The following is a 27,803-nucleotide window of genomic DNA, read 5'->3' as shown; positions in this document are numbered from 1 at the left end:
AAAAGCAGGTACACCATAGTTGTATATAATAGCATTACAAAGTTTCAATGTTTTCTACTTTTTTCAAACTCCCTTCCAATAGTTCCATCACTGAACTTTACTTTTATCACTCATAAAACTTTACTATGACGCTGAGGCTCCTTACACAGCCTGTTTAGACTTCCATCTAGCATGAGTTTTGTTTTGTTTTTGTCTCAATGTTACCTTACTTATCACTTTGTTCATTAGCTCTGATGGATGCTCATATACAGAGCTAAAAATCTGTCTACTTATTAGTGTTTTAATCTTATTTTACAGCACAGTCCCATGCAAGCTTACTCGGAAGCAAGTGCCTCTAGCTTCAATAGGATATGCTCCAAGAAAGTGTGCTTAGAACTGCAACATTAGAAGACATATCCTTTAGAACACTGAATGTGAATTAAGTTTTGTTCTCCATTCCTACATGTACTGACTTGTCACAGTTATATTACAAGAGAATAAGGAATGCTTCAGTGCAATTTCTAATTGCACAGGTACCTTAATTTTTTTGTCACAAACAAATATTTGCTTGTGCTTAGAAATCTTTCGATATGAGAAAACACCACCAAAATATATACCACCAAAACTAGAAGTGTCTGACAGAAATCAGAATAAGGATTCAACAGTACAGATGGTTGAAGGATGCACATCTTCCTTCCAGGTGAAATGGGAGGGGAAGCGAAGGATGAAAATAGCAATGTGCCCCTCACTCATGTTCTTATCATTCCAAATATCCAAAGTCTACATGGGATTCACAGTTTAATGCTTTTGGAGACTTATTCTAAATGTTAATGTTTGAAATAAACACTAACACATACATATTAAAACTTCTAGAGAGAACTGGCAAACACTAAACAGCAATCTCTTCTCCTTTCCCCTGCTCTGTAGCAGAGGCTGAAGCGCAGGAAGGAGAAAGAACATCCTAGCCAGGAAGCCCACAGAAACCACCCTCAACACCTCCTCCATCCACAAGCAAAGGAAAGCAGCAGCTGCTCCCACTATCTCTCTTGCTCATGGTATAGACACTGTCATAGGGAGGACTGGGCCCATGGTACTACTTGGCAAGAAATCTCAAGAAGTTACCTCTGCCAACTTGCTTACCCATCTCTCTGGGCAGTGCAGCAGAGACCTCTAGTCATGGAAGGAGCAACCACTCGCTAAACAGCACTCTCCCTGTGGATGGCAGAGTGTGTGGGTCCAATTTTTGCCGCAATACTGCCCAGTAAGCAGAAGTAGTGACTGCTCCTCCAAAGAACATCAGCTGCTTTGCTGGGCCTAATTCTTCCTGCTCCAGCACCCAAAGGAAGAACGCATGAGCAGGTACGGGCTTCTAGAGGGAGAGGATAATTGGGCATTCAGAGGCAACTATCACTTGACCTTTCCTTAACCCTATTGTCTCTTCATGCTCATGCTCTCAAAGCTGGTGGAATGGTGAGGACAATTGGGCTCATTCCTCACCACTGTACCATGCAGAGGGAGAGTGCAGGTGATCACATGAGAGATGTCTGCTTTTTCCATTGCCAACGCTCTATAGCTGCACCACCTAGAGAGAAAGGATCAGCAAGCAGGCAGATGCGCTTAGTCAAACTATTAAAAATATTTAGATCAAGTAAAAAGACATCCTACATTGCTTCAAAATTGTAATTAATGTTCACTACAATTACTGGAAAGCATTGTACATAGTAATCACCACTATTAAAAAAAGGTATTGCCTTCCATGACAGAAAGAAGAATTTCTCTGACACAGCCTGCTGAAAAATATGCATATTTTTAAAGTACATTTTTCTTTAGAAAAAAAATCCCATGGGAATTTACGCACCTTCTAACAATTCATTGATTAATTGACTCAAACTCACATGGTTAAGTTTCTTTTTTAAAAAATTAGATTACACCCCTAATTCACAGGCATGTTTGGTCAATCACACCATGGACAATTGTGAATGTCTAGTCTGAAGGAGTATAAAAAATTTCCTTCCAGTAGTACCTTAGAGACCAACTAAGTTTGTTATTGGTATGAGCTTTCGTGTGCACGGACATTTCTTCATGCACACAAAAGCTCATACCAATAACAAACTTAGTTGGTCTCTAAGGTGCTACTAGAAGGATTTTTTTTATTTTGTTTCGACTATGGCAGACCAACACAGCTACCTACCTGTAACTGAAGGAGTATGTTAGAGACAAGAATAAACTTCAGAGAAGCTTAACACTCCTTTCATTTAGCTTAATGAACGAAACTTATTTGAGGAGTTACTACACCTATGCTTTTATACCCAGTTAGGAGATCTGTGGAAGAGATGCATCTCATATTTTAGAACTTTATGGGCAGCAATGAATTTTTATGCCAACTGCATGCAGATGCCAGTGGCCTGAGGGGATACAGCACAAGGTCGCCTGCTATAAACAGTCAGGAAGCTCAGATGACTAAACACTTTGAAGATTTAAAAAGGTAATACAGAAGATCTTCTATACATTTATTCAGACAGGATGTAGGAGCTCTTTTGTTAATTTTCAGGCTCAAACCATGTAAGAATAGACCCTAAAATCTGGTCACATGCCCATACTGTTATGTTTGTACCTGCATCTCTCTCTTTATGATTTTTAGGCGTTTGGTAACTATTTCAAGTCTTGTTTCAGAACACTAGGTTTTTCCTCATAATGTGTAATATTGAACATGTCTTACCTAGAATTCTTTTTACTGACAGAATCACATTTGTACATATAACAGAAAAAATATTTATAGCATGTACGGTAGAGAAAGAACAACTCACCCCCATTCTGGCAGCTGCAGTTTGCTGATCATAGTGCCCCATCACATTGGGGAAAAATGTCATATTGTAGGCCATTCCAGAACATCTTGGGATAGTAATGGGTTCACAGGTGAATAAGCTATGCCCATGTGTCAAGTTTAAGATTAAGCTCAAAGTCAGAAGTACAAAGATACCCATCTTGCCAGGCATTTCACACTTCAGTGTTGTGTCATGATCAGCTTCTCCACAGGATACTTTGTTCACAGTCAAAGTAAACACATATTCCTTTTTTAATTTCTCAGAGACTGCAATGAAATGGCAAGACTCGTTTTCCTGTTTCTCTTCATATTCTCATCTGCCTGTCTCGATTACTTGAAAGATAAACTTTGCCATTTGTGCACTGTAAAGGAAAAAAGAACAGTTAACAATAGCTGTAACTGCTTCAAGATCTTTGAAATGCATCAAATAGAACTTTAAAAGGCAAAAGCTTACCAATACTTTTAGAAATAAGGTAGGCTATTATTACCCTACACCTCCTCAAGGCAAAAGACAACTGGATCAGTCGTTGACAGCAGTGACAATCAGGATAGCTCAGCTAATAATCAGTTACTATTCTGCACAGTACAAGCCTATGCATGTTCATTCAGAAATAAGTCTCACTACATTCAACGAAGATTACTTGGGATTGCAGCTACAAAGACATACTACATGTTAAGAAGAACTAAACCCCACAGGGTAAATTTCTCAGTAACACCATCAGAAACTTGAAAGACACACCCCAATTTTCAAAATGTAGGTCAGTCATAACTTCTAAACATATAATTTAAACATCTTCCATATAAGCAGCAACCGTCAACATACAAGTTTACAGGAGGGCCCTCAATACAGCCAATACATTTATAGTTTACAATGTGGTTTGCAAAAGAACTGTTTGCATTGCTGCGCTGACTGAAGAGCTCTGAAACTTCTTCCTCATCGCACAGATGAACCAAAAGAAGGAAAGATGCCCACATACCAATTAAGCTGACGGCAGACATTTCAGAGGGGAGAAAGCTCACGTTACAACGTGAATAGAGAGAGAGGTACGATCTCTTCTAACAGGTATGTTATAAGCCCGATTCCGCCCACACTTTGCAGCTACCGAGGCTCTCTCCGCCTCAAAAACCAACTCCCTTCCTTCCTTTCACCGACAATGCCTCCACAGCTTGAACTGCAGCCAGCATTTCCCCTCCCTGCTTTACCACCTTAGAGATGGCCTGGTAGAAAGGCTCTGGAAAACTCACACGCCGTTTCGCGACTTTCCGCTTGTCCTAACACAGCTATTTCACCCGGATTTGGGGAAGACTTGAAACGAGAGAGCCCACCAACGACTTTGCCCTGAAAGCTCTTCGAAGCGGCATTACCTGCCATGGAGCATTTTTTTCAAGATGCTGAGAACAGAAAACCCGGATTTAATTCAGTCCTCCAAACAAACGGCCTCTTATACTTCTCCAACGCCGCCCTCAGCGCAGGGGAAGAAGAAACTCTTTCTAACCTGCCTCTATTCGGCAGCCGCCCCACATGCCAACACAAGGCGTCGTCGTTACCCCGTCCCGTCGGGTCCCTCAGACGGGAAGAAACCACAGCGGAGGGGGCGGGGGGGCGGGCAGCTGGGCGCCAAGCCACGCCCCCGTCCCTCACCTGAGCCGCTTGGCAGAGAGCCGGCGCCTCACCTGGACTCGCCTCAGGGCGCCAACGGCCGCGCGGGCTCACGGGTCCTTTCGGAGACAGAATGCAGGGCCAGCCGAGACAGGGAGGTGGTGGTGCTAGAAGAATCGCGCGATATTTGAACGACCGGTGAGAAGGGCGAGGGGGCGGTGCTGGCGCACCTTCTTCAGGCCACCCGGATCCCCTCCCCGCTCCCGCCTCTCCCCCTCGCTCCTCTCCGCCAAGATGGCGGCGCCTCACCGGTGTCTCTTCCCCTTCCCCTCGTGGAGGGAAAAGGGGTGGAAATGACCACGGGAGAGGAGGAATCGCGTTTCTAATGCACCTCCGCTTCTTTTTTTTTTAAAAGGCAGATAAACCTCTGAAAGTAGGAAATTAGCTTAGTGGAGAGGAGGGACTACGAGATCACAAGCTTTTCTTCCTTCTGTTCTATTTCTTTGGTTTTTTTTAAAGGTGGGCAAATGATATTCACCTGCATGCCAAAATGCTGGAGTGCAGTTTGCTGTTAACCCGCACACCGACGGTGTCTCCTCATGCTGCATTTTGTTTCAATCCAGCTTGTTATTGGGCGAAATGTTGGCTCCCGGTGTCAGCAGACTGGAAAGTGGAAACATCTCAGATGCCTATTTGTCATTGAAATCAAGACGATTGTTCGTTTATTTTTTATGATTAATTATTATTTTGAAGTAAATCTATTGAGAGCGACGTAACTTTTTAACAAAAACTAGAGAGTGTTTCTTTCTAAGGCTAAAGGAAATCTCAGCCGTAGTTCTGGTTTGGATAAATAGGAATGTAGTTCCAAATGTAAATAGGATGCCAGAGAAATTAATTTTAAACATTTGAGATATTAAAATATCTTGAACTTTGAGAACCCACACTGTTAAAACATAATAAAATAGCAATATGTTGAGCCCCCTTCCTCAATTTAAGGACAAGTAAACATGAACTGTTCAGCCTTGTGTTTCGTGGCCTAGGGGTAAATCCATTTTAATTCAGTGGGATTTACCAGTACTTCTGAGTAAATGTACAAAGGATCAAGCCTTGTGGGTTTCCCCTGCCCTCCTCTCTCCTTCTGTTCTGCTCTGTTCTTGCAGCGCCTCCTAGGCCCTGCACCCAGTGTGGTGGAACCAGTCATGCCGCCCTAAATCCACCTCTGGCTGTCCTCATTCATCCCTTTCCGCCAAAGATGTCTCATTGCTTCATCTTTTTGCCTTAAAAATTTGCCTTGAGAGGATGAGAAAGACAGAATAGCCTGGAGAGCTGCCCACTCTCCATGTAAAGTGCTGGTTTTGATCATGGCTTGGAACTTCAGTATCTGAATGATCACTTCTTTCCCCATGCACCAGCACAGTCATCTGAAATTATTCTCTTAATGCTTCTGCAATGTAAGATACGATGAGTGTGATGTCCATCCCAAATAGGCCTACCCAACACCTACCTTAACATTATTTTAGAACCAGGCAAAACCCTTATGTGCCCAGATGGTTTGAATTATATTGTGAGTCTAACATTATTTTAGCCCAGTTTTTGTTTGTTACCTTTCATTATAATTGTGATTATTGTATCATTTGCCACCTAGGGGACCTTTGACACAAAGGTGGGTTAAAAATACCCAAAACCAGAACAAAGAAGCCCTCTCCCAAAAGGTCAGTGGCATGCTAAACTCTCCTTTCATTGTTGCGATAATTATCACCACACAACTGAAATGTGAGGCTCCTGTGTTGCTCAACCAGTTCTGCCACAGACTTGTTGTGTAGCCTTGGGCAAGTCACAGAACTGCCATTCTGTGCCTTTATGAAATGTGAATGATAATAATTTTATTTAATACCCTTACAAACCTTCATTAGCATCAGTATAGTGCTTTGAGATCTGGAAAGAGGCACTCCAACACATAATTACAAACTGGAAGGTGATGGCACTGAGACAAGATTATTCAGTGCCAGAGCCTTACCCAGGTCAATTTGGGACTCGTAGGGCTTGGCCTTGTATAGATAGGGCGGATGCACACAAGTAAGATGATGGTTGTAACATTTATAGACAAGATAATTTATAGAACTGCAGAATCACAATAAATAGATTATTTTTCTCCTGCCCTGTTTGCCAGCAACCGAACCATGTTTTAACTACAGTAGTGCAAGTCCTTACTTTGCACTACTAGGTAGCTAAAACCATTTTTAAAGATTTGACTGTTTAGATAACAAAATGTAGGGATGAGAAAATGAAGACCCAACAGAGGAGCATTATCTGTTGTTTTGATGGCTTTTATTTTGATTGCAACTTAGAAATAGTGGCATTTCTTACAATAGTTGTTAATGGCTGGAGTTGAGCAAGAAATAGGTCACCAATCTTTTTGAACTTGTGGGCACATTTGGAGATTTTAAAAACTGTTGTGAAATGGCTGCCATGGCCATGGCTAGTCACAAAATGGCTGTCATTTTGTAAACATTGATAATCTCAAGGCATAGCCAGGATCTGAGCCCCAGAACACAAAATCCCTCATCTGAACCCAGTTTTCTGTCCAACAGGAAACTCCTAAGACAATTAATTTGCTCTTATTACCTATAAATGAGCTCATTTTCCCCAATTCCCTCTCTTTTTCAGAATTATTCTGCACACTCTTTCACACATGGACATCCTTTCATTCACAAACACAGTGAAGCCTCAAGTCTACTTTATTGGGTATCTACATCTGCAGTAGGGTGCAGCTGGGTACAACTACATACCTTGTTATGCCTATTGCAAAAAAACAACAACCACAAAGTCTTGTCTCCTTTTTCCTTGTGGCAGATCCTTTTTAAAACACAAAACAAAAAACTTAGAATTTAATTTAATCCCAATGTTATTTTAATCAATTTATCATTTAGGCGTTGCTTTTAATTTCTCTAGATTCAATAGAAAAACTTTAAAGAACCAGTAGGTGGCACTAATAAATCTGCTGAATGTCAACTGCAAAGCTGAACAGACACTCAGTTTTTGTGTTTTGACACTCAATTTTTCTGTCACATTTAAGCTGCAACCCAATAACCACTTACCTGTGAGTAAGTGCCATTAAACTCAATGGGACCTACTTACTTTCCCCATAGTATTATCTCTCCAGTTTTTCTTTTCTTTTCTCCAGCAGCCAGGCAGTATTTTGTAGACCCTGAATATATTAGTCCTCACTGAGTTGTTTTTGAGAACTTTTTCCCCTTTAGGTTTTTCCGCTGGTGTTTTAGTACTTCTGCAAACCACAAGTTTTTCCCAAGTATGCCAATACCTTCCTATTGTGTGTGTGTGGTGCTGTTTTGGTTACACAAGGAATGGCACTGGGGGGGGGGGAATAATTTTTTGTATATTGTGTATCTTAAATTAAAACAAAAAAATCAAAAAAATGAGGTGTGTGTGTGTAGTGTAGTGTAGTGTAGTATAGTATATATAGAGTTTGCTCACAGCTAAAATCTACACTAGTTGCATGCAAAGCAAACAAATGAAACCAAACAACCTGAGGATAAAGAAAAGTAATGCTTTTACTGCAGTATATTGTAGACTCTGGTATTGACAAAGCTTTGCAGTTCTGTTTTGTAGCTGGGGAAGTACTAAAAACACACACCAAAATCAGGATTTCTGAAACAGAACAATCAATATAACATTGCTTTGGGAGATAGCCAACATAGATGATGACAGAAATGATCAATATTTTGTCTTTTCAACACAAATAGCAATAAAACCCTCCAGCTGTTTCTTAAGCTCCTGAGGATCTGAACAAATTACAGAAGAGGCTTCTTTTAGGTAAAGGTAAAGCTCTCAAGAGCCACTTTCAGTGCAATTCCGAGTCATTTTGCATGTCACATTTGTGGTAGCTTTACTCACATGCAATATGCCATTTTGAAAAACTGTTGCCATATAATGAAACTTAGGAAAACTATCTTTAAAATGATACAGAACAGTTAACAATCTATGAAAAATAAAAATGAGTGTGTAGGTAGACATTTTCATGGAATTGCCTTAGTGTTTACACTTGCTAGAATGGTTATCCCCTAAACATTTTACAAACCAAGTTCCCAAATTATATTCTGTCCTTACTTTGCAACCCATCTGCTACTTACAGACTTACTTAGTAAATTGTTCTGTTTTAACGCCCACTTGGAGCAACCTGATACTTCAAGCTCCTATGGCAAACTGGTAGAGATGATTGGATTCACATTACCAAAGCTTCAGTTTTTGCATGTAATGTTCAGTTTCAAGATTTGGTGTCATTGGTCCATTAAATGCCAGTATAAAGAGATGGCCAAAATGTGAGCATTTTAATAGGCTCCTTACTATCAAAGATTCATGCAGAAGAATTGTAGGGTGAGGAGTTCATGTTATCTGCTCCCAAAGCAGCCACTGACAATGATCCTTATCTGCCTTTCCGTGAAATACCATACGTAAAAACTTTGATATGAGGAAAGTTGAAGAGAAGAAGCCCAAATCAGGAATCTCATACCATCAGCTCCCAAAGAGATCACCAGTGGCTGACAGAAGTCTACTGTTTTATTATTTTGTCTTTTGTAACTTAATCTTTAATGCCTTATCAGGAAGGTGGTATATAAATGCAGTAAAGAAAACAAATAATATGTAAATAAATAATCTGATAGAAAATATATCCCACACAGGTCTGGTCTATAACATGCCGCTGGAAACATATGATCTGAGGCACATCTGACTACAAAATGCTGCTTCTGACAATATATGTGTGTATCTGGATCAAGATCTTTGTCATATTATTTTAATATTTCTATTTTCATGCTAAGCTTTAAACAGTAGCCATGACCATAGTCCTCAGATAATTTACTTTCTGTGGCCCCTGTAAGTGCCTCTGCTGGATTTACATATAAGCTAAACAAGCTATAGCTTAGGGCCCCACTCTACATTTCCAAAATATAAGATAAAAAACAAATAAAATAAAACCTACATACAGCAACACTGTTTTGTGTTGTGTAGGCTCCTATTTGTTATGTGCAAATGGCTTTATATACCTATTAGGTCTATAAATTACCAGAGCATATATTCAACACAAAAAACCAACCATTTGTCGTTGACAAAGGACAGCTGGACATATAAAGGGCTCCATTACCTTCAGTAGCTTAGGGCCTCTTCAAACCTAAATCCGGCCCTGCTCCTCCTAACTCGAGTTCCCATTGTGCCAGCAAACACAGCCAGGGGCTGCACATTTGCCAAGATAATGTCTAGTTCTGCCCAAGCCTTCCCTAAGAGCATCAAATCCTAAAATCAATTTTGGAGCAAACACAGAGGAAGTACAATAAGAACTATATCTGCAAAACATGAAATCTTAGCTGTGGCTCATGGGGGGCATCAGAGAATTGAATAAAATCCTTAAACCTTGCTTGAGAAGCTGTTTACTTAATGAGCATAATAAATAATGAATGTGCATTGAGAAACTGCTGGAAGCAGATCGCTTCAAAATCTGGAAACACCACAGGAAACTGGTCCTGTGTGTTTTTTAGAAATAGTTTGCCCATCTATTCCCCCTCCCAACACAACAGAAAAGACTATTAATTTATTTGATATGATTTTTCTGACATTTTGGGTATGCTTTTTTCTAAAAAGCACTGGTGAGGTGATGAAACGAGAAACAGAAAATCCATTCTCATTAGATTTGCCACAACAGGAGCTTCACGGTTGGGCATCCTCCACAGTGTTCTAGCAATTAAAACCTGTATTTCAACCGGGCAGTTCAAAGGTGTTAATTATGCTAAAAGAATGCTTGAATAATTATTTTATTAGGTTGATTTAAAACACTTTAGCTGCATATTAAAATCCCTTCAACTTCCAATAATCCTGGGAAGCTGTAACATTTTCCAGATTTAAATCTCTGAAAAATCACAACTGTGGCATCACTAGCCACCAAGGGATATGCCTGCAGTACGTTTCAGTGTGGTTCCTGGATCAAGTGATTGACTTGATCCATTCCCAATCCCCAGGATATAGGTAGCCTTTGGCAGCAACACTGTAACTAGATGTTTCCACTGCTCTGTACAGCAGAGAGCAAATGGAAGCAATTCAACATGAAATTTTGTGCCTATTTTTGGCCAAATTTGCTGTCACACCTGATTTTTAAAAACAAAGAACTTGAAAGATGTGCATTTGCATTCAATATAGCAAAAAAAAATCCATAGTTCTGCAGGCTCTTAGAACATATTTTAAAGGTGATTATCCTCCTCCAGTTTTGAACCCTGACTTAGCAAGAACCCTGACCCAAGTAAGGCAAAGGCTATGTGCTCCACAACTGTTGGTTCTTTTTTCACTGATGTTTCTGGAAACCATAAATTATTGGATTTTGGGAAGAAAATTAGAATGGCCCTTAAAGAACTACACAAGCTCCATAACCTTGCTCACTCCCATTTTAGCCAAAGTAAGTCTGTAGCCCTTTAAAAACAGTAGCTCAGCGGGCCACTAAAAATGATAAAGGGACCAAGCCCTCTCTGTCCATCTGTGATTCAAGCAATAATGGAGACATCTGAGTCCTGGTAGACCTGCTCCCTTCCTTGCAGATCTTTTCGCACTTGGCATGGGAGGGTGGAATCCTGACTGGCTCAAAAAGAAGAAGAAGCTGAGGCTGGTGAACAGACTCTTGGGCCGAGGGGTTTTTGTTGTTGCAGTTATTGATATTATTTTTTTGCATTTTTATTTTTAGGTCCTTGATACCATCTTCCAGGTCTAGGTGTCACAAGCCACAACTGCTACAATTCTCTGGGCACATGAAAAGACAATGTAGCAGTTTAAGCATGAGTTGCAGATATATTCAAAGAGGTGAGAAGTAATATCTGACACTGCAGATTCCTAGGTTGCCTCTCATGGCCATTGTAGCCAAGTGACCATTAATATTACTGCACCAATGTAGTAGCAAGCAAGTATCCAACTGTCATTTTGCTTTGTTTACTATTACATCTGATACAATCTGCCCTTGGAGCAACTATTTAGACCCCATTGGGCATCGCTGTGTATGAAAACACATGCAACAAGGGAGATCTGTGTATTGAGGAAAGCTTTCATGTGCATAGTGGATGCACACACGCACCTGGATCACACAACCACATTGCATTGCTCACCAAGGCCCTGCTGATGGGTGGATGTGTCCTTTGATGCAGCTGGCATTGCACACCCCCACCCAGCCCCACCAGCTGTTATGCACAATTAAGAGCTGGATCAAGGCCAGAAGCAATTAACAAGTTCTCCTGCTGAAACTTCACTTGTGACTCTGACCTATCAGAACACAACACAACACTCCCTTCTTGGCCAAGAGATGAAAGAAAAGAATTAGGAACATTCTTACGCTTTGGAGCAGAATAAAATAAAACCTGGGAACTTTGGGAATAGCTTTTGGGGGAGGAGATGTTTATTTCTTCCTGCTGAACTTTACTCTGCCCATAATTATAAAGAGCACTTAAAGGCCAAGGATTTGAAACCCCAGGTGGAAAATGTCCATTTTGAAATGAACAGTTGGGTAAGTACATATGGTTCCCAATGCATTTTGAGGAAACTAGAAATAGCACCACTTTCATTTTGATTACCCCAAATGTTTACAGTGGTACCTCGGGTTACATACGCTTCAGGTTACAGACTCCGCTAACCCAGAAATAGTACCTCGGGTTAAGAACTTTGCTTCAGGATGAGAACAGAAATCATGCTCCGGCAGCGCAGCAGTAGCAGGAGGCCCCATTAGCTAAAGTGGTGCTTCAGGTTAAGAACGGACCTCCGGAACGAATTAAGTACTTAACCCGAGGTACCATTGTATATGTAATATAGTCCACCTGCCAAAGTGAATTTTATTTGTAGCAGGATGTGATCCATGTTTTCTTTTGGCCATGTAGGAAATATTATATGTAATTTTGTTTCCTAAATATGTTAGGTTGGATGCTGAATCCCTAAGAATATATAAAAATGGAAATGTTTAATGCTTCTTCATTAAAAACTGCTCTGGACTGATGTTTATAAAGAAACATGAAGAGGCCTTTGAAACATGCAAGGAACCATATTTACTTGTGCATCTGCCCATTTTGTTTTCCAGAAAAAGCAGCTACCATAACTTGCACACGGGGTGTTTGGCATTGAACTTGTAGCCCTTCTGTTCTTGATCGAATTCCATCAGCATCAGCCAGCATGAACAATGGTCAGGGATAATGGGAATTGTAGTCCAATGACATCTGGAGGGCTACAGGTTCATCACCCCTGGTGTATGATTTTGTCAGCAGAGCAGCTGTTACAGCACAGCATCATTATAGTGATATATAGAGGGGATTTCACACTAAACCTAGTCCAGTTTAATCAGCATTCAACCGGGATATGCTCATATAATTACAAATTCTCTACCATAACCTCCCCTTCAGTTTGGCTGCTCTCGCAAGGCATGTTTTGTTTTAAAAGCCCACATGCTCCTGTGCGGTTCACTGCAGACTGAGACTTCATTGTGTTTCCTTTTCTCACCAATTATTTTATTTTGGCACTTTTGAAAACCTCCACTTTGCAGTATTAATCCTTTTCAACAACAAACAAGTCAGTTGCTTCGTCAGGTCTCTGGGCATTGAATCAAAATAGGAAAAGACAGTCTGTCAAGTGTGTTCTGTGCATTGGTGATTAGAAGCTAGCCACAGAAATACTTTCAAGCTATGGAGAAGAAATTAATTATCAAAGGCTGCATATATACATAAAGGAACTATTATATGCTCATTGCAACTACATTGCAGTAGATTTGTGCACTATGGGTTGTGGACATGTTCCCCTTGGGAGGTAGATTTCTGTCTTTCTCTAACTTTAAGATTGCAGTCTAAAGTAAGAAATGGGGAAGTTGGTGGGAGCGGTGATCACAGAGATATGGGACAAGGAGAGGCTATGAATATTTCCCTCTTATTCAACCAGCAAAGTTAACTTTTTATTTTATTATAAATATGACTAGTGTGTCTGAGGTTAGACAGGCACCCTCCTTGCTGAGCTTCAGGTACATGACATTTTAAAGTGGTGTTGGGTTTATTATGATTTTTTAATTGTTATTCTATGCATGGTTTATTTTTATTTTTTTGTAATTTTACTTGCACTGCTTAGAAATATTAATCAGTATATAATAAATACAATAAAAAACACACATTCTAAATTGGCAGATATGACATAATCCATAGAATCATGTGTTCTAGGGCTTACTTCCAAGTAAGCATGGAGAGTATTGCAGCTGCCAACTTTGAGCATAAGCACTCTTGAAACATCTTTACTGCAGCCTAATTATATATGTTGCACACAGTTGTAATTTGAATTTATCACTCTGAGAGTAGACAGGTCTTAAGTAAAGTCTACAGCAGGCATAGGCAAATTCAGCCCTCCAGATGTTTTCGGACTACAACTCCCATCATCCCTAGCTAACAGAACCAGTGGTCAGGGATGATGGGAGTTGTGGTCCCAAAACATCTGGAGAGCCAAGTTTGCCTATGCCTGCTCTACAGGGTTCTATGATTCAATGGTTATCTTAACTTAATAAGCAATCCTCCAACAGTTATTAAGCCTAGAGACTGAATATAGATTTCAAACACTGAATTTTCATCTCAAGCAATTTCTTTAAGAAGCCAAACAATTTACAAACATTTTTATTAGTTACATTTTTTTATTTGTCTCAATGACCTGTTCATCTGTGATTGAAGTGCCTTTTCTATAGATTTGACACCAAACACTAACTTTTCATATAAATTTTATTAATTTATAGGCCAGAAGAACTTTTTAAAAAATGAAGTTGTGTCCATCAGATTACTATTTGAATAATTTTGCTCTCCTTCAAAACAAATCTGTTTGTTTAAAATTTAGAGACTTCAGTAGCAAATGTATACACAAATTCCTTTTGAAAATATAAGTGATAAAGGAGACACAAGATCAATCGCCTTTTTTCAATGAGTTGTGGGAGATCCCAATTCTGAGTGATGGGATATTTCACCCTCTTGCAGGCATATCGTTGCCACACAGTGCAAAGCTGCTATATGACACAGAAGCAGGCAAAGTTAGAGTACCACAGTTCTTACATGTATTTCAGCTACATTAAACCTATCTATGCCGTCACAAACCTTGGCTATCAGTTACATCGTAAGTCTCATATGGTATAGCAAATCAGACCATTATTATATTGCTCACCCAGCATGCCACTGAGATAAACAACAGAACCTGCAAATCTGTACACAGCCATTGTAGTGAACATCTTTAGGATCAGGATGGAAATCATTTGATGTGCAAACTGAACTGAAGTGCCAACCACAGAAAGGCTGCATGAAAGCTCAACTTTCATATAATAATAATAATAAATTATTTATACCCCGCCCATCTGGTTGGGTTTCCCTAGCCATTCTGGGCAGCTTCCAACAGAATATTAAAATACAATAGTCTATTAAACATTAAAAGTTTCCCTAAACAGGGCTGCCTTCAGATGTCTTCTAAAAGTCTGGTAGTTGTTTTTCTCTTTCACATCTGGTGGGAGGGCATTCCACAGGGCGCCACTACCAAGAAGGCCCTCTGCCTGGTTCCCCTGCAACTTGGCTTCTCGCAGCGAGGGAACTACCAGAAGGCCCTCGGCACTGGACCTCAGTGTCCGGGCAGAACAATGGGGGTGGAGACACTCCTTCAGGTATACTGGGCCGAGGCCGTTTAGGGCTTTAAAGGTCAGCACCAACACTTTGAATTGTGCTCGGAAACATACTGGGAGTCAGTGTAGGTCTTTCAAGACCAGTGTTATGTGGACTCGGCAGCCGCTCCCAGTCACCAGTCTAGCTGCCACATTCTGGATTAGTTGTAGTTTCCGGGTCACCTTCAAAGGTAGCCCCACATAGAGTGCATTGCAGTAGTCCAAGCGAGAGATAACCAGAGCAAGCGCCATTCTGGCAAGACAGTCTGCGGGCAGGTAGGGTCTCAGCCTGCGTACCAGATGGAGCTGATAAACAGCTGCCCTGGACACAGAATTGACCTGCGCCTCCATGGACAGCTGTGAGTCCAGAATAACTCCCAGGCTGCGCACCGGGTCCTTCAGGGGCACAGTTACCCCATTCAGGACCAGGAAGTCCTCCACACCTGCCCGCCTCCTGTCCTCCAAAAACAGTACTTCTGTCTTGTCAGGATTCAACCTCAATCTGTTAGCCGCCATCCATCCTCCAACCGCCTCCAGACACTCACACATGTACCTAAAAACACGATGTGTCAGATGCAATTTGTGAGGGATTGAGTGTTCCTGAAATCTTTTGGTATACATTCTTATGTGAAATTAATTACTTAAATGGCAATGTATATAATCCAAACACATTATGTTCTAATTGCTGGCCCAGCCTCACCAGTATGGCAATATAGAACAAAAAGCGTCCATTGCTGGCAGCAGTTTAGAGCAAGGATAGCGGTTTTTCCAAAGGCACTCAGCAGCAGATGTCCACTACATTCAGCATGAAAAATAAAACATCTTGAGATCTTCACATTAAGTTATCAGTTAAAGTGCAGCAAAATATTGCAGAATTCAGTCATCTTCTCCTTTGGCTCTTTTAATTGACACAGTTCTTTGTAATTCTTCTGTTACTAATTTGTCTTATTGTTTTGGTGGCATTAATAGCGACTTCTTTTGTGACGTTTTTCTTGTTGTCCCATTTAGCCTGTTTAGAAAGAGTGTACAGTAAATTAGTTTAATGCAAGATGCTTAGAAGGTGTTTCATAGAAGTAAATTTCCTAAACAAGGAGAAAAGACAAGAGTAAAATAAAAATTATCAAAATATTCCAATCAAAACAACAAACAAAACTTAGCAATATCGCTATCCTGAAATCACAAACAGATCTTGTAGTAATTGCCAGTCAAATTGTTGATACAGTGGCATTTTTACTCAGCAAATAGGAAGTAAAGTAATTGGAAAGTTATCACAAAGAACGCCCTCCCTACCACTCACAAGTGATCTCTGTTTAACTGGTGTTATTTAACTTGTTTATAATGGATCTGAAGTCAGGGATGAGGAGGAACATGGACTAGTTTGTAGATGACACCAAGTTGTGTTCAGGATAATAAAGACCCACATGAACCAAAACATTGTCCCCAAATGGACAAAAAATGACCAGTGAAGTTCAAAGGAAGTATAAATGTAAAGTGGGGTGGGAAACCTCCAGCTTCTGGGCTAATCTTGAGACTGTATCATCCTCCAATACTTTGCTACCACAAAGTAGGGCCTAACATGAGATCTAGACCATGTTCAATTGGATTAATCACAAGTTTTTCTTCACAGACACTCCGGTTGGATTTTATGGATGCTTGGCAGGCTCAGAGATGCGACGGGAACATCCAGTGGGCAATAGGATAAATGTTGCTTAAATGTTTACTTAAGCAGCTCATGACTGGCCTTCAAAATAACAGTAAAGCAGTATTAATATATTCAGTTGATTCTTCTTTATGTCCTTAATCAAAACAGGTTCAACACATGCCATTATTCCCAATAGTTATTGCTTTGTCATGAGCCTTGCAATAAGAGAAATGTCTTCATTGTGACTTTAAAAAAGAGACACTAGTTTAGAAGGTACAACTTCAGTATAAAGGACACAGGCTTAATAGCACTGTGACAGGCCTTTAGCTGAGGAGAAACAGGATTAGCCCAGCTTCAAGAGGATACCAGTGTGTACAAGGAGTCACTCGGAATGTAGTTCTGCACCTACCTCTGTGGTTCTAAAGCCATTTTGTTGTTTGTGTGCTGAAGTTCCCGTGGGGTGAGCTGTCAGTTTTGTACATTGTGTACCACAGTGAGCTCTCTTTTCAGTACCACCTATTCCACTTGCAGCTGAGGACTTTCCGGTACAAGTCTGAGTTGATTTGCTGTCCTCCAGAATTCCTAAGAACACACAAAATCACATTTTGTTAAGTCAAAACATTTACTGGTGTTTTACACATTTTTCAAGTTAAAGTGATATTTGCAAAACTAGTCAGTTTCACAGAATTGTTTGTGAACAGTTTGTATATGCCCAATGGTTTTTACATTTGTACATTCCTATCCCCCTCCAACAAATTAGAAACTGAACAGAAGTTAGGAGCACAAGATCCTGAATTATTATTCAGAGACATAAGCAAAGCAGACATGTCTTTGAAAACAAAAATAGAACACTGATTTTTTCTTCTTCTCCTGCTCTATTCCTTTTTAAATATAAATAGTAATCTGTTGAATACCATGGATAATAGTTTATGTCCTGTTTGACTTCCTGCTTTTGTGCAGCCATACTGCTGTGGAAAAATACGTTGTATGGCTCAGAACATCCCATACTGCCTCTCTTCTGTTTCTGTGAACTTTTGCTATAAAATCGTTCTCGCCATCCTGAGGGCAGAAATTATGTGTAGTTACGTAATTTCCTCCCCCTGCTTTTTTATCAGGTGAAACAGCTGTGGGCACTGGGGAATTGGCAGGGGGAAAGGGCCAGTTTTCCTCCCCGTCTGTTTGCTCTAGCTCTTCACCCAGCTGTTTTTTTCTCTCCAAAAGATAAAATATACCAGGACCCTTCATTCATCATATAGCATTTCTCAGTGAAACAACATGACTGTGTGCAACCTGTCAAAGAAAGCAAGCAGAGCCATCTGAAAGTTTCTGTGGTAAGCCTTGATGGTTTGGGTAAAGAAGTGGTTGCCAACATGGCCTCTGTGGGCACTATGGTGCCATTGAAGTCCTATGGGGGATGCACTGGCAAATCAGACTCCTCCCCTCACCCCTATGGGTCATCTGCCCACCTCTCATCTAAAGTAATTGTGATGTCAGATTGACAGGTCAGTGGCCTCGCTCACGTCTCACCCAAGTTGGCCCAAAGGGTTTGGGAGAGAGAAAGATTTGGCCATCTGGGCCAAGAAGGTTTTCCACTCCTGATCAAGCCAATATTTGATGTGTCTTCCAGCTCTATGATTCTGTGTCAGGGATGCTGTGGCAGCATATGTCCTGCATCAGCAAGAGGCTGATGGCCAGTTTGCTTCCCTGAGCTCCTTGGGGAGGAAAGGCAGAAGAGTGTAAATTCAATCAATCAATCAATCAATCAATCGATAAATACCACCTACAGAACATTTTGCACACGTCTCACTGTTCTCTGGCCAAGTACCAAGCCTTATGATTACCAATGCTACCACTGATATGAAATATATGTGAACTTTGGGGCCATATGCTTCAGTTATATGTGTCTATCTGCCACATAATGAACCTTTCACATGCTCTTATCAGTTAATCATAGCTTTTGCTTCAAGCCCCACATACAGAACCAAACAAAGCTGTCAATAAAAGGAAATACGTATAACCACTGGGGTTTTTGTTTGCACGATTCTTGGTTACATATATGCTTCACGAAAAATTGAAGGCATTGTTACTTTGTGTCAGGTGACTGAGAGCAGCTGCAAAAGCAGACAGGAGATAACGGCACAATTGGCTCAATATATTCAGCCAACCTCTTTATGCGACTCACTCTGAAACAAGAAAATTTTTCGGTTTTCTGCCCAAAGCAGAGCGCTAGTTAACTCTATGCTGTAAACTAGGGAATGATAAGGAACACTTCTTGGTATTTAGAAGTGATACTGTGTTTCATAATCAATGAAGTCTTAACTCACATGAGACCAGGCATTGCATCAATATTTCTATTTTGTACACATACTGCATCCAGAGCGAACTCCAATTAGATTCGACATGCAGCCTAAATATTTTACATGTATCCAGTTAAACATTGATACCCTGACGGAACATATCAAATTTGTCAGTAGTTGTCAGTGGGAGTAAGTGGGGGAGTGCACAGCACAGACATACCCAAGTCCTCCATAAAACGGAATATTAAAAGGCTGTCTCAAGTTAATTTAAGCATCACCATTCTTCCATGTGCTATAGTACCAACTAAATAGCATTTGTAAGGGTGCACATTGCCACCTACATGCAAATAACTAGAGCAAGAAGACTGCACGGGAAGTCTGTGATCCTTTTTGGAGACCTCCTAAAAAATGTTTATGACGAAAGACTCTTTATCAAAGCAGATCCTTGCTTGTCCTCTGTATATCTGCAATGCAGGGAAAGGAAAACAACTGGTTCAGTCCCATTTCTGGTGCTAAAAGTCAACGCAAAATTACAGGATGCTCCTCCCACACAGGAGCATCTAGAGGGCTAATGAAGTATTGTTTAAGTGTCAAATCATATGAATGAAGCAATATTCAAGCTTTATGGAAGAATGCACTCCAAGAAACTGCTGGGGAAAGAACATAAAAGGAGGAAAGTACCAAAAATAACATGTAAAAATTATGTATGCATTCATATTTATCTGTTCAAGAACAAATAGTCTTGAAGTAACAGCACGTTCCTTTCATGCTTTTTGATCATCTGTGCAAGAGGTTTGAGGCTTCACACAAGTGAGTTGCACAGATGCTGCTTAGAACTGCATGCAAGTGAATAATGCTGCATAGGGTCAGCCTTTCGCCTGCATGAGATTGCCATACAAACTACTCTGTGCTACACCACTGTTGCCATGCTAAAATAAAGCCGTGATGGGCTGTGTGGCAACATGGAGACGGAAGGCAAAATGCATACCTGGGATGCATAGTGCATGCTTATGTTATTTTTAATTTGATTTATATATCACCTTATGCCAGTTTCATGGGAGAGAGAAATTGGGTTTGTCATTAAAGGGTGGCTCCTTCCGTTTACCAGGACTCACCTTCCTGCCCTCAAAGCTTTCATGAGGGAGCTGGTGATGGAAGAAGTGTGTGTGTGTGTGTGTGTGTGTTTGGAGGGGGGGTCCCATATATTTTGAGTCTAGGTATAAAAGTTGTGGGCGGAGAGTTGCTCGGTACAAGTGGCGTCACTTGGGGACTCCTGTAGAATAGAGTAACACGCTTGTGGCATCCACATAAACTATATTATATTTTACTCTCAATAAGCATCAAACACATATTTGGTAACTGGTGGTCATAGATTTGGAGAAAGAAATTGTGCAAAAACATAGACTGCCGTCAGTCTAGATATTATGTCCACGCTCAGTCCATGGTTGTCCCCTGCCTACCTGCAATGCAGGGAAGAGGGGGGAAATTCTAGCAGTTTAATTTATGGTGTTATCTAGTCCAAAGCAAGAACACAGAATGCTCCAGTGCAGATAGTCCTTGCACATGTGGCCTAGAGGGCTAGGCCAAGTGAATTAGTATTAAGACAAGTGTCAAATGATGTGACCTAGTAATGGTGGGATGCTGTCAGTTTTGGGCAGATGTTAAGCTAACAACTCTGGCTTCTGTAGCCCATAACAGACTGAGTCACAGAGACTTGCATATCAGCTTCACGAGTAGCCTATATTCTGCCCCAACCCTACAAATCTACCAGAATGTTACATAATCTGAGAAAATGTTTTTCACAAGAGATAGAGCTCATATATGACTACTCATAGGAAACAGAGAAAGGGTGGGGAAGGAGAATCTTCAGCATCTTCTCATAGCACTCGAGCTGGTGCTAGAAGTGGGATAAAAGGCTAGGAACACACAAAACCCAAAGTCTGTGGTGGCTCTCCATGCATGTATCTATGTGGGGCAGGGGGTTGTTCATTTGGTTGGTTGGATGTTTCTTTGGGTTGGCCTTGGCAAGATAAAGCAACTAACAAATTCAAAGAAGAAGAAGATGAAGAAGAAGAAGATACATGGAGATGGACAAGTGTTGGACACAATGCAAATCCAATGTAATGGGTTCTTTAACATGCATGATGAATCCATGCACATCTTATTAACTTAAGGTGCATGTAAGAGACATGTTTACTTGCAAGTACAGTACTACACTGGGGAAGTTATCTACATTCATCTCCAAATACATAGTAATATGAAGCTGACATCTAGTTATAGGATTTTGGCAAAACAGCAGTCAAGTAAAACAATGATGGTGGTGGTTTAGATTCCTTATGTATGTAGGTGGATATATATTAGTTCTTCAAACAGCAAGTGCTTCCACTAGCAAGAATCAGAGCAAGTGTGGTGTAGTGATTAGAGTGCCAGACTATGACCTTGGAGACCAGGGTTCAAATCTCTACTTGGTCATGAAGCTCACTAGGTGGCCTTTGGTCAGTCAGTGCCACTCAGCCTAACCTACTTTGCAGAGTTGTTTTGGGGATTAAATGAGGGGGAGAAACATGTTGTATGCAGTCTTGAGCTCCTTGGAGAAAAAGATTGAATATAAATGAAATAAATAATCTAGTAGACATTCCTTAACAGGTAATAGGGACAGGTGATTGGGGTAGTACCTCTGCCTAAGTTTAAGTAACAGCATGACAAACTTCTGGATAAACACTCCAGTACTGTGGTAGCACAGCAAGCAAATTGTACAGCCTTGAAGGGGACGCACACACACGTCACTTAAAAATAGAAGATGAGCAAGTAAATATTTCCCAAAATGGAGCATGCATAAATGTCATTGCCTATTTACAATATAATGGGCCTAATGCAAAATACATCTGTGACTCTTTAAACCCACATTTCCCCACATAGCACTTGGAACAGCATTAGAAGTACTAAAAGTAAAGGGACCCCTGACCGTTAGGTCCAGTTGCGGATGACTCTGGGGTTGCGGCGCTCATCTCGCTTTACTGGCCAAGGGAGCCAGCATTTGTCCCATAGCTGTCAACTTTAGATTTGAAAATAAGGGTCCAGCAGCCTCTAAAATAAGGGATCAGCAGCCTCACCTGTCCCGGGGACAGTCTACGGGATATCTAACAATCCAGGATAGCAGCGGGAAAGGGCAATGGAATAAGGGAATTTCCCCCCAAAAAGGGAAGGTTGACAGCTATGGTTTGTCTGCAGAAAGCTTCCAGGTCTTGTGGCCAGCATGACTAAGCTGCTTCTAAGCCGAACCAGAGCAGCACACGGAAACACTGTTTACCTTCCTGCCAGAGCGGTACCACCAGAGCAGTACCACTTTGACGTGCTTTCGAACTGCTAGGTTGGCAGGAGCAGGGACCGAGCAACGGGAGGAGCTATAATACATAACCATAACAAAAGGTTGTTTCAACACAGAAATATATATATACCCTTAAAACAGAAGAGTGTTTTTTTGTAGGGGGGTGGGAATGGATCCTATACAACTAAGCAACTCCCTCTAAAAAGGTTGTGATTATAGAGATTGCAGATCTCTGGCCTATGGAAAACTAATCCAACTGTCAATAATACTTCTGATAATGCAAAACCTTTCAGTTCAATAGTTTTGCTTTGATTGCTTTTCTAGATGAAGCTAATGAAGCAACTAGAGTGACAAGACTGCTTTTAAAACAGCAATACATATTTTTTCTAGTTTTAATAGTCTGTGAAAGGAGGATTTCATGCTACATTTTCTCTCTCAATGGAAGCTTTTAGGAACAACTTGAACTACTGCTAAATTGTCCCCCCTCCATTTTTTTGAGACCATTCACAAAAGTATAGCACCGTTGTTGGTCTTTTAAAGGCTTTGCCTTTTCATACCACCCACCCCAGATGACTGATATCGCTACACCGGTTTTTGGATATTTCTTCTTCACCAATTGTTTGGTACAGGTAAAAAGTTCCACGGCGGGTTTAAGTGTGTTGCTTACTACTGAGTACATTAAATTCTGTTATGATCTTAATGCAAAGGTCTTACAGTTTCTGTATTTCAAACTTCTGTTTATAGCCATTATTGCTCTTTTCAGTTTACTGTAGAAAAAATCACCCTCTGCTGCAGTTTGAAAATTAAGATAAAAAGGGAATATGAGGAGGAAAAAATGAATAGAAGAAAAAAAAATGAGTGGAGAATTATAATATTGGATAAGATTTAGGTGTTTGGCTTTATACTGGTAATATTTTTTTTTATTGTCACATTTTGTGTGGATTGCTTTTTTATGTACACTGCTTAGAAATACAAGTAATTAAGCAGTATATAAATGTCTAAGAAAAATAAATAAATGTTTATGTCCCTCTGATTTCAGCTGAATGGTTAAACTGTCTCCTACTTAACACAATAAGACTTGCAAGCAGTTAACTTCTGCTAAATCTTAACCATTGCTTACTCAAAGACAATAACAAATACAACCAAACTCAAATATATTAAAAATGTATAGGTGGTGCATGCACAGGCTACAAAAATCTGAAGGCAAAAACTGAGAAAACAAAATTTGAGGTTGTATTCAATGCTAGTCCTGCTCAGTGCTAGTCCTACACAGAGTAGACCCACTGGAGATTATAGATATGACTAACTGTGGTTCATTAATTTCAGTGGGCTGCTCTGAGTAGGACTAGCATTGGTTATAACCCATGGATTCATTCTAGGTTAAAAAAAGGTTTAGGTTAAAGAAGAGTTCTGTTAATGTCAAACTACATGTTACACATGACTGAAATGTAGGTGGGGCTGGACTTGCTTGCAACAGCAATATGATTTCAGTTAAAGAAATGGCATAAGGGGAAGCTCTGCAGCTATAAGCAAACTGACTGTTCCCTACACCTGCATTTCAAAAAATAAAAGTAAACCCATAGGAAAATCCAAAGACTGATGTCCTAGGTAATTGTAGCTTAGTCCTAGTTAGCAACAGCAAATGATATTTTCTCAGTTTATGGAGGAATGTAATAGCATTTGGGTATTACACTCCCCCTTCCCCTCCGCCACCATGCCAAAATTAAGCAGAATGTGACCATAAGTGCATGTTATTTCAAAGAGTCAATTCACAAAACTCTTTTGAGGGCTTTCCCCCATTTTAAATCTGCATGGTAAGCAATTCCACCAGGACGTTCATGATGGATTGTGCATAAAAATCCACATAATCTATTACAGGCACACCTCTAAAGTGGTCATATGGCTGACCAGCTATCATGTACACATTCACAGTGATTTGACTGGGGTGGGGAAAATCAACTACTTTAAAACACATGTATACATCCCTAAGATAGGCAGAGAGCTTGCTGCTGGGTTGCTCTGAAACCAACAAGGCATACTTCCAAAGACAAATATTATAGCTTACATAGCAAAATCTATGTTAATTAATAAATATCAGTAATATCCCCTGGATACCTAGCCCATTTCACTAAATACTATGTAATGAAATGATGAGGAATTCAACAGGGCTTTAATGCACACATCCCAGTCTCTAATGCAACTCTGCCAACCTTACTCTTGCTCTCTTATTAATCATATATTTATTTAAAAAAAATATGTCCCACCCTTAATCAAATATATTAGCCTGGGTAACAACAACTTCATAAAGCAATATATCAGTGCATAAAACAAAACAGCAAACCATCTCACAGCAGCATCTCAGTGGCAATTCTCCAAAGCCAATGTAAAAAAGAAGACATCTTAGGGCTCATCCACACTTCTGTTTCACCAGCTGCTCCCCCCCCCCCGAGAAACCCATAATTTAGCACTGAATTGGAACAAATAGCAATCACATTTTCCATGGATTACCGTTTGTTCCAATTTAGAGATACTGAGTGTGTTTTCCAGGGGGAAACAGTGGAGCAAAAGCATAGCTGCTTGGACTCGTGCTTTCGGAACAAGTGGCAAGCCTCTCAGATCCGTGCTTTCAAAACATGGGACAAAAGGGAGGGGGGCAAGCCCCTAGATGTCCAGCCCCCTTAAATACCCAAATGTTTTCATGATTCGGACAGCCATCTATCTCTTTTGAACTGTATTAAAAATGTTGCCTGGTGTTAGCTGACAGGAAACGAGTGGTGTTGTTTTCAGTGAACAACATTTGAACTCTTAATACTGCAAACCTCTTATCTGCAGCATTAGTTCTGAAAACAGAGCAAATCTTCTATTCCCCACTTGTGAGGCTCTCACTGGTCATGGTCAAGAAGAGTTCTACCTACCCTGCAGAGATGCTAAGGCATTCCTGCTGATGCTTTTAGTAAGCAGCTGCTAGGAGAGTTGACTTGGCACAATGCCATAACTGGTGCAGAAGTCCTACCGCCTGCATTGTGGCGAGTGTGTTCTAATTACAGTATTTCATGTTCTTGTACGCTGCTAAGTTGATATGGTGCTGCTGGCTAAGCATTAGGACTGTCTTGTATCCTTGTAAGCACAAACACAGCAGCATCCATCTTAAATGGACAGAGACCAAAGATGCTATGTTTGCAACTGAAAATGTGCAACATGTAATTGAAATATATAACATTCAGTCATGATTCCAACACTATGAACTGCTAGCTTGACTAAAGCACAACCCTAAATCCGAATATTCATAGATCAGACAGGTTGCTCCGACAGCCTGATCATCCAAATATGTGAAGCCCTGTTCACAACAAGCCTGACAATCCTTGTGCCACTTACTACATGGCACAAACTGGCAAAGCACAGGATCTATAGAACTGAGGCTACAATCCATCTTCCTTGCGCACTGGTACCAGGTTTCTTTTCAGCAGCAACTCCCTTTTGCTGACTATTGAAGAGCCTTTCCTTACAACAGCAACAAAAGGTCCCTCCCTGATCTTTCTGTAGTGTCACACCAGCAGCATCCCATATAATACGGACAAGGTCTTGGACCAAAAAAACAAAACAAATAAAACAAAACAAAAAACGCATCACGATACTGGCATAAGGTTAAGTTACACGAAGATGTTAGTTAAGCAGAGCTGCATGTTACTATGCATCCTCTTTACGTTGCAGGGAGGAAAAGTTTTAACCCTTCTCCCTGCTTAAAAATAAAAAGTCGCAAGAACAATAATGGTCCAAAAAGAACCCCACCCGTGACTGTGGCTTCACTTCTGTTCTGAATATGCAGGACCTATAGGGTTGCATTGCAAGCCGCCGCACTGAACGAGGAGCAAGGGCTGCAGGAATAAATCCATGAGCGCAGCTCAGACGACAGAACTTGAAATGCAAAGCCACTTCTCTGAAATATGTCCCAACAGGGAGGTGAGGTGTTCGCCACCTGTTCGCTGGCCCACCTCTCGGCTTCCTCCGGCCAAACCTTTGGCTGTGGAGAAGAGCCCAGAAGGAAGCGAGGCGGAGGACCGAGCGAGGAGGCGGGAAGGGCCCGGGCCGCCTCGCTCGCGTTTCCCGCCACCACAGCCCCGAGCTCTACTCACCGGGTTCCCTCAGGCCAGCCTCGGCGTGGCCGCCCTCGGGGCCAGTGGCGGCGGCGGCGGCGGGAAGCGGCTGCTGGGGCTCGGCGTCTGTGTTGGTCAGCCAGGTGGACTCGGTCTCCCTCGTCCAGCTCTCGTAGTAGCGCGGCTCGATGGCATCGGCTCGGCTCCCGCCGCAGCCCATCCTGCGGGGCCTCCTCCTTCTCCGTCCCCCTCCGCGCCAGCACCGCGGTCAGCGGCCCGGCCAGAGCAGCATCGCCCTCCCGCCTTCCTCGCCCAGCCTCCGGCCAGGCGCGGGAGAGCGGCGGGAGGCGGCGCCATCGCTTCCCGCCTCCTCCGTTTCCCCCGCCTCCTCAGGGCTGCCCCCTGTCAGTCCTGGCCGGAGCTTCTGCTCTCTCCTATCTCACGTCCCCTTTCCTCTTCTCCTCCTGTTGCCTTAAGAACAGGAGAATTACGTGTCCTCTTCTTTCCTTTCCCTTCAGGGTTTTTCTTCTTCTTCGTCTTCCCCTTTCTCTGTTCCCATCCCCTTTTCCTCCTCAAATTTCCTGGGAATTTAGAATCCTCCTCGCCAGGCTGTGGGCTGAAGGCTGTGCAAAGAGCCTGAACTGATACTGCCTTTAATATTAATACAGAAGCGGGACTGGCTGTTTCTTTTCCCCCTAACAAGACATCTCTTCGGCACGTCGGTTGAAAGCGGAGGCATGATACTGAACAGTTTGGTGCTAAGGCTGGAACACATTCTCCTCCCAGACCCAGGGAAGTCTCCTTGTCTAATTAATTCTGAATTGGTTAATTAAATACATGAGTTAGTGCTAATCCATTGCAATGTAAAAGGAACGATTCTATAAGTACACAAGATTTTGGCTAATTGCCCACCCTCTCTGCGGTGAATTCAAACCCTAAAGGGATGGGAGTTCATTGAGCTCTGGATGCTGGCACATAAGCAGTTTTTTTTTGTTTTTGATGATGATGATGATGATGTTGTTGTTAAAAAACTGCACACACATAAATAATAAAATAACACGACTAACAAAAAATGGGTCACTAGGGGGGTAAAATACTAACCACTAGGAGTGAACTAATGAATAGTGTCGGCTTATCTGCGCCATATTGCAATATATGTTGTAGGTATTTCTCGTCCATGTGTTATTTCATTTGTATATTTAGTAAAATCACACCCTACAGTGCAACAATTATCTTGTTTTCGCTCTTCCTTGCCACCTTCAATTTTTTGCCACAGGTTTTCCATTATGGCAGTTTACCAGACTATTATTCCAGTGATCAATATTCATTAGCTGCAAGGT

At 41.3% G+C, this 27,803-nt stretch overlaps 2 protein-coding genes and 1 long non-coding RNA gene across 9 annotated transcripts in view; 1 reads left to right on the top strand and 2 right to left on the bottom strand.

Annotated features, from left to right (window-relative positions):
- The window catches only part of FZD6 (frizzled class receptor 6), a 29,358-nt gene extending 24,742 nt beyond the window's left edge, over positions 1 to 4,616 (bottom strand). The window contains exons 1-2 of one of the 5 annotated variants that reach the window (XM_081205935.1): positions 4,478 to 4,616; positions 2,787 to 3,165 (exon numbers count right to left, since the gene is read on the bottom strand). In XM_081205935.1, coding sequence (XP_081062061.1) covers positions 2,787 to 2,975 — 189 coding nt within the window. In that variant the 5' untranslated portion in view covers positions 2,976 to 3,165; positions 4,478 to 4,616. Of the gene's footprint in view, positions 1 to 2,786; positions 3,166 to 3,780; positions 3,901 to 4,048; positions 4,374 to 4,445 lie in introns of those variants that run through there. The other 4 variants (XM_081205939.1, XM_081205936.1, XM_081205937.1 and 1 more) reach the window with 4 other exon arrangements.
- On the top strand, positions 4,466 to 16,922 carry LOC308593510. Of its 3 annotated transcripts, XR_014010986.1 has the most exons (5): positions 4,468 to 4,601; positions 4,923 to 5,119; positions 6,049 to 6,115; positions 11,146 to 13,446; positions 16,730 to 16,922. It is a non-coding gene; the product is annotated as an uncharacterized lncRNA (long non-coding RNA). The 3 variants fall into 3 exon arrangements; XR_014010985.1 differs by lacking the exon at positions 4,923 to 5,119 and having other exon boundaries at positions 4,466 to 4,601; XR_014010987.1 differs by lacking the exons at positions 4,468 to 4,601; positions 4,923 to 5,119 and adding an exon at positions 4,608 to 4,922.
- On the bottom strand, positions 13,368 to 27,384 carry BAALC (BAALC binder of MAP3K1 and KLF4). The gene is made up of 3 exons (XM_081205944.1): positions 26,503 to 27,384; positions 17,154 to 17,326; positions 13,368 to 16,111 (listed from the first exon to the last, which is right to left on the bottom strand). Exons 1-3 carry the CDS (start codon positions 26,681 to 26,683, stop codon positions 16,004 to 16,006), a joined length of 462 nt encoding a protein of 153 aa, XP_081062070.1. The 5' UTR covers positions 26,684 to 27,384; the 3' UTR covers positions 13,368 to 16,003.
- Between the last annotated feature and the right edge of the window lie 419 nt (positions 27,385 to 27,803).

Source organism: Podarcis bocagei (assembly GCF_964188305.1).
Source record: "Podarcis bocagei genome assembly, chromosome: 8".
In the NCBI taxonomy this organism is placed as follows: domain Eukaryota; kingdom Metazoa; phylum Chordata; class Lepidosauria; order Squamata; family Lacertidae; genus Podarcis; species Podarcis bocagei.
Note: the sequence above shows the minus strand (reverse complement) of the source record. Positions and strands in the feature narration are given on the sequence as shown.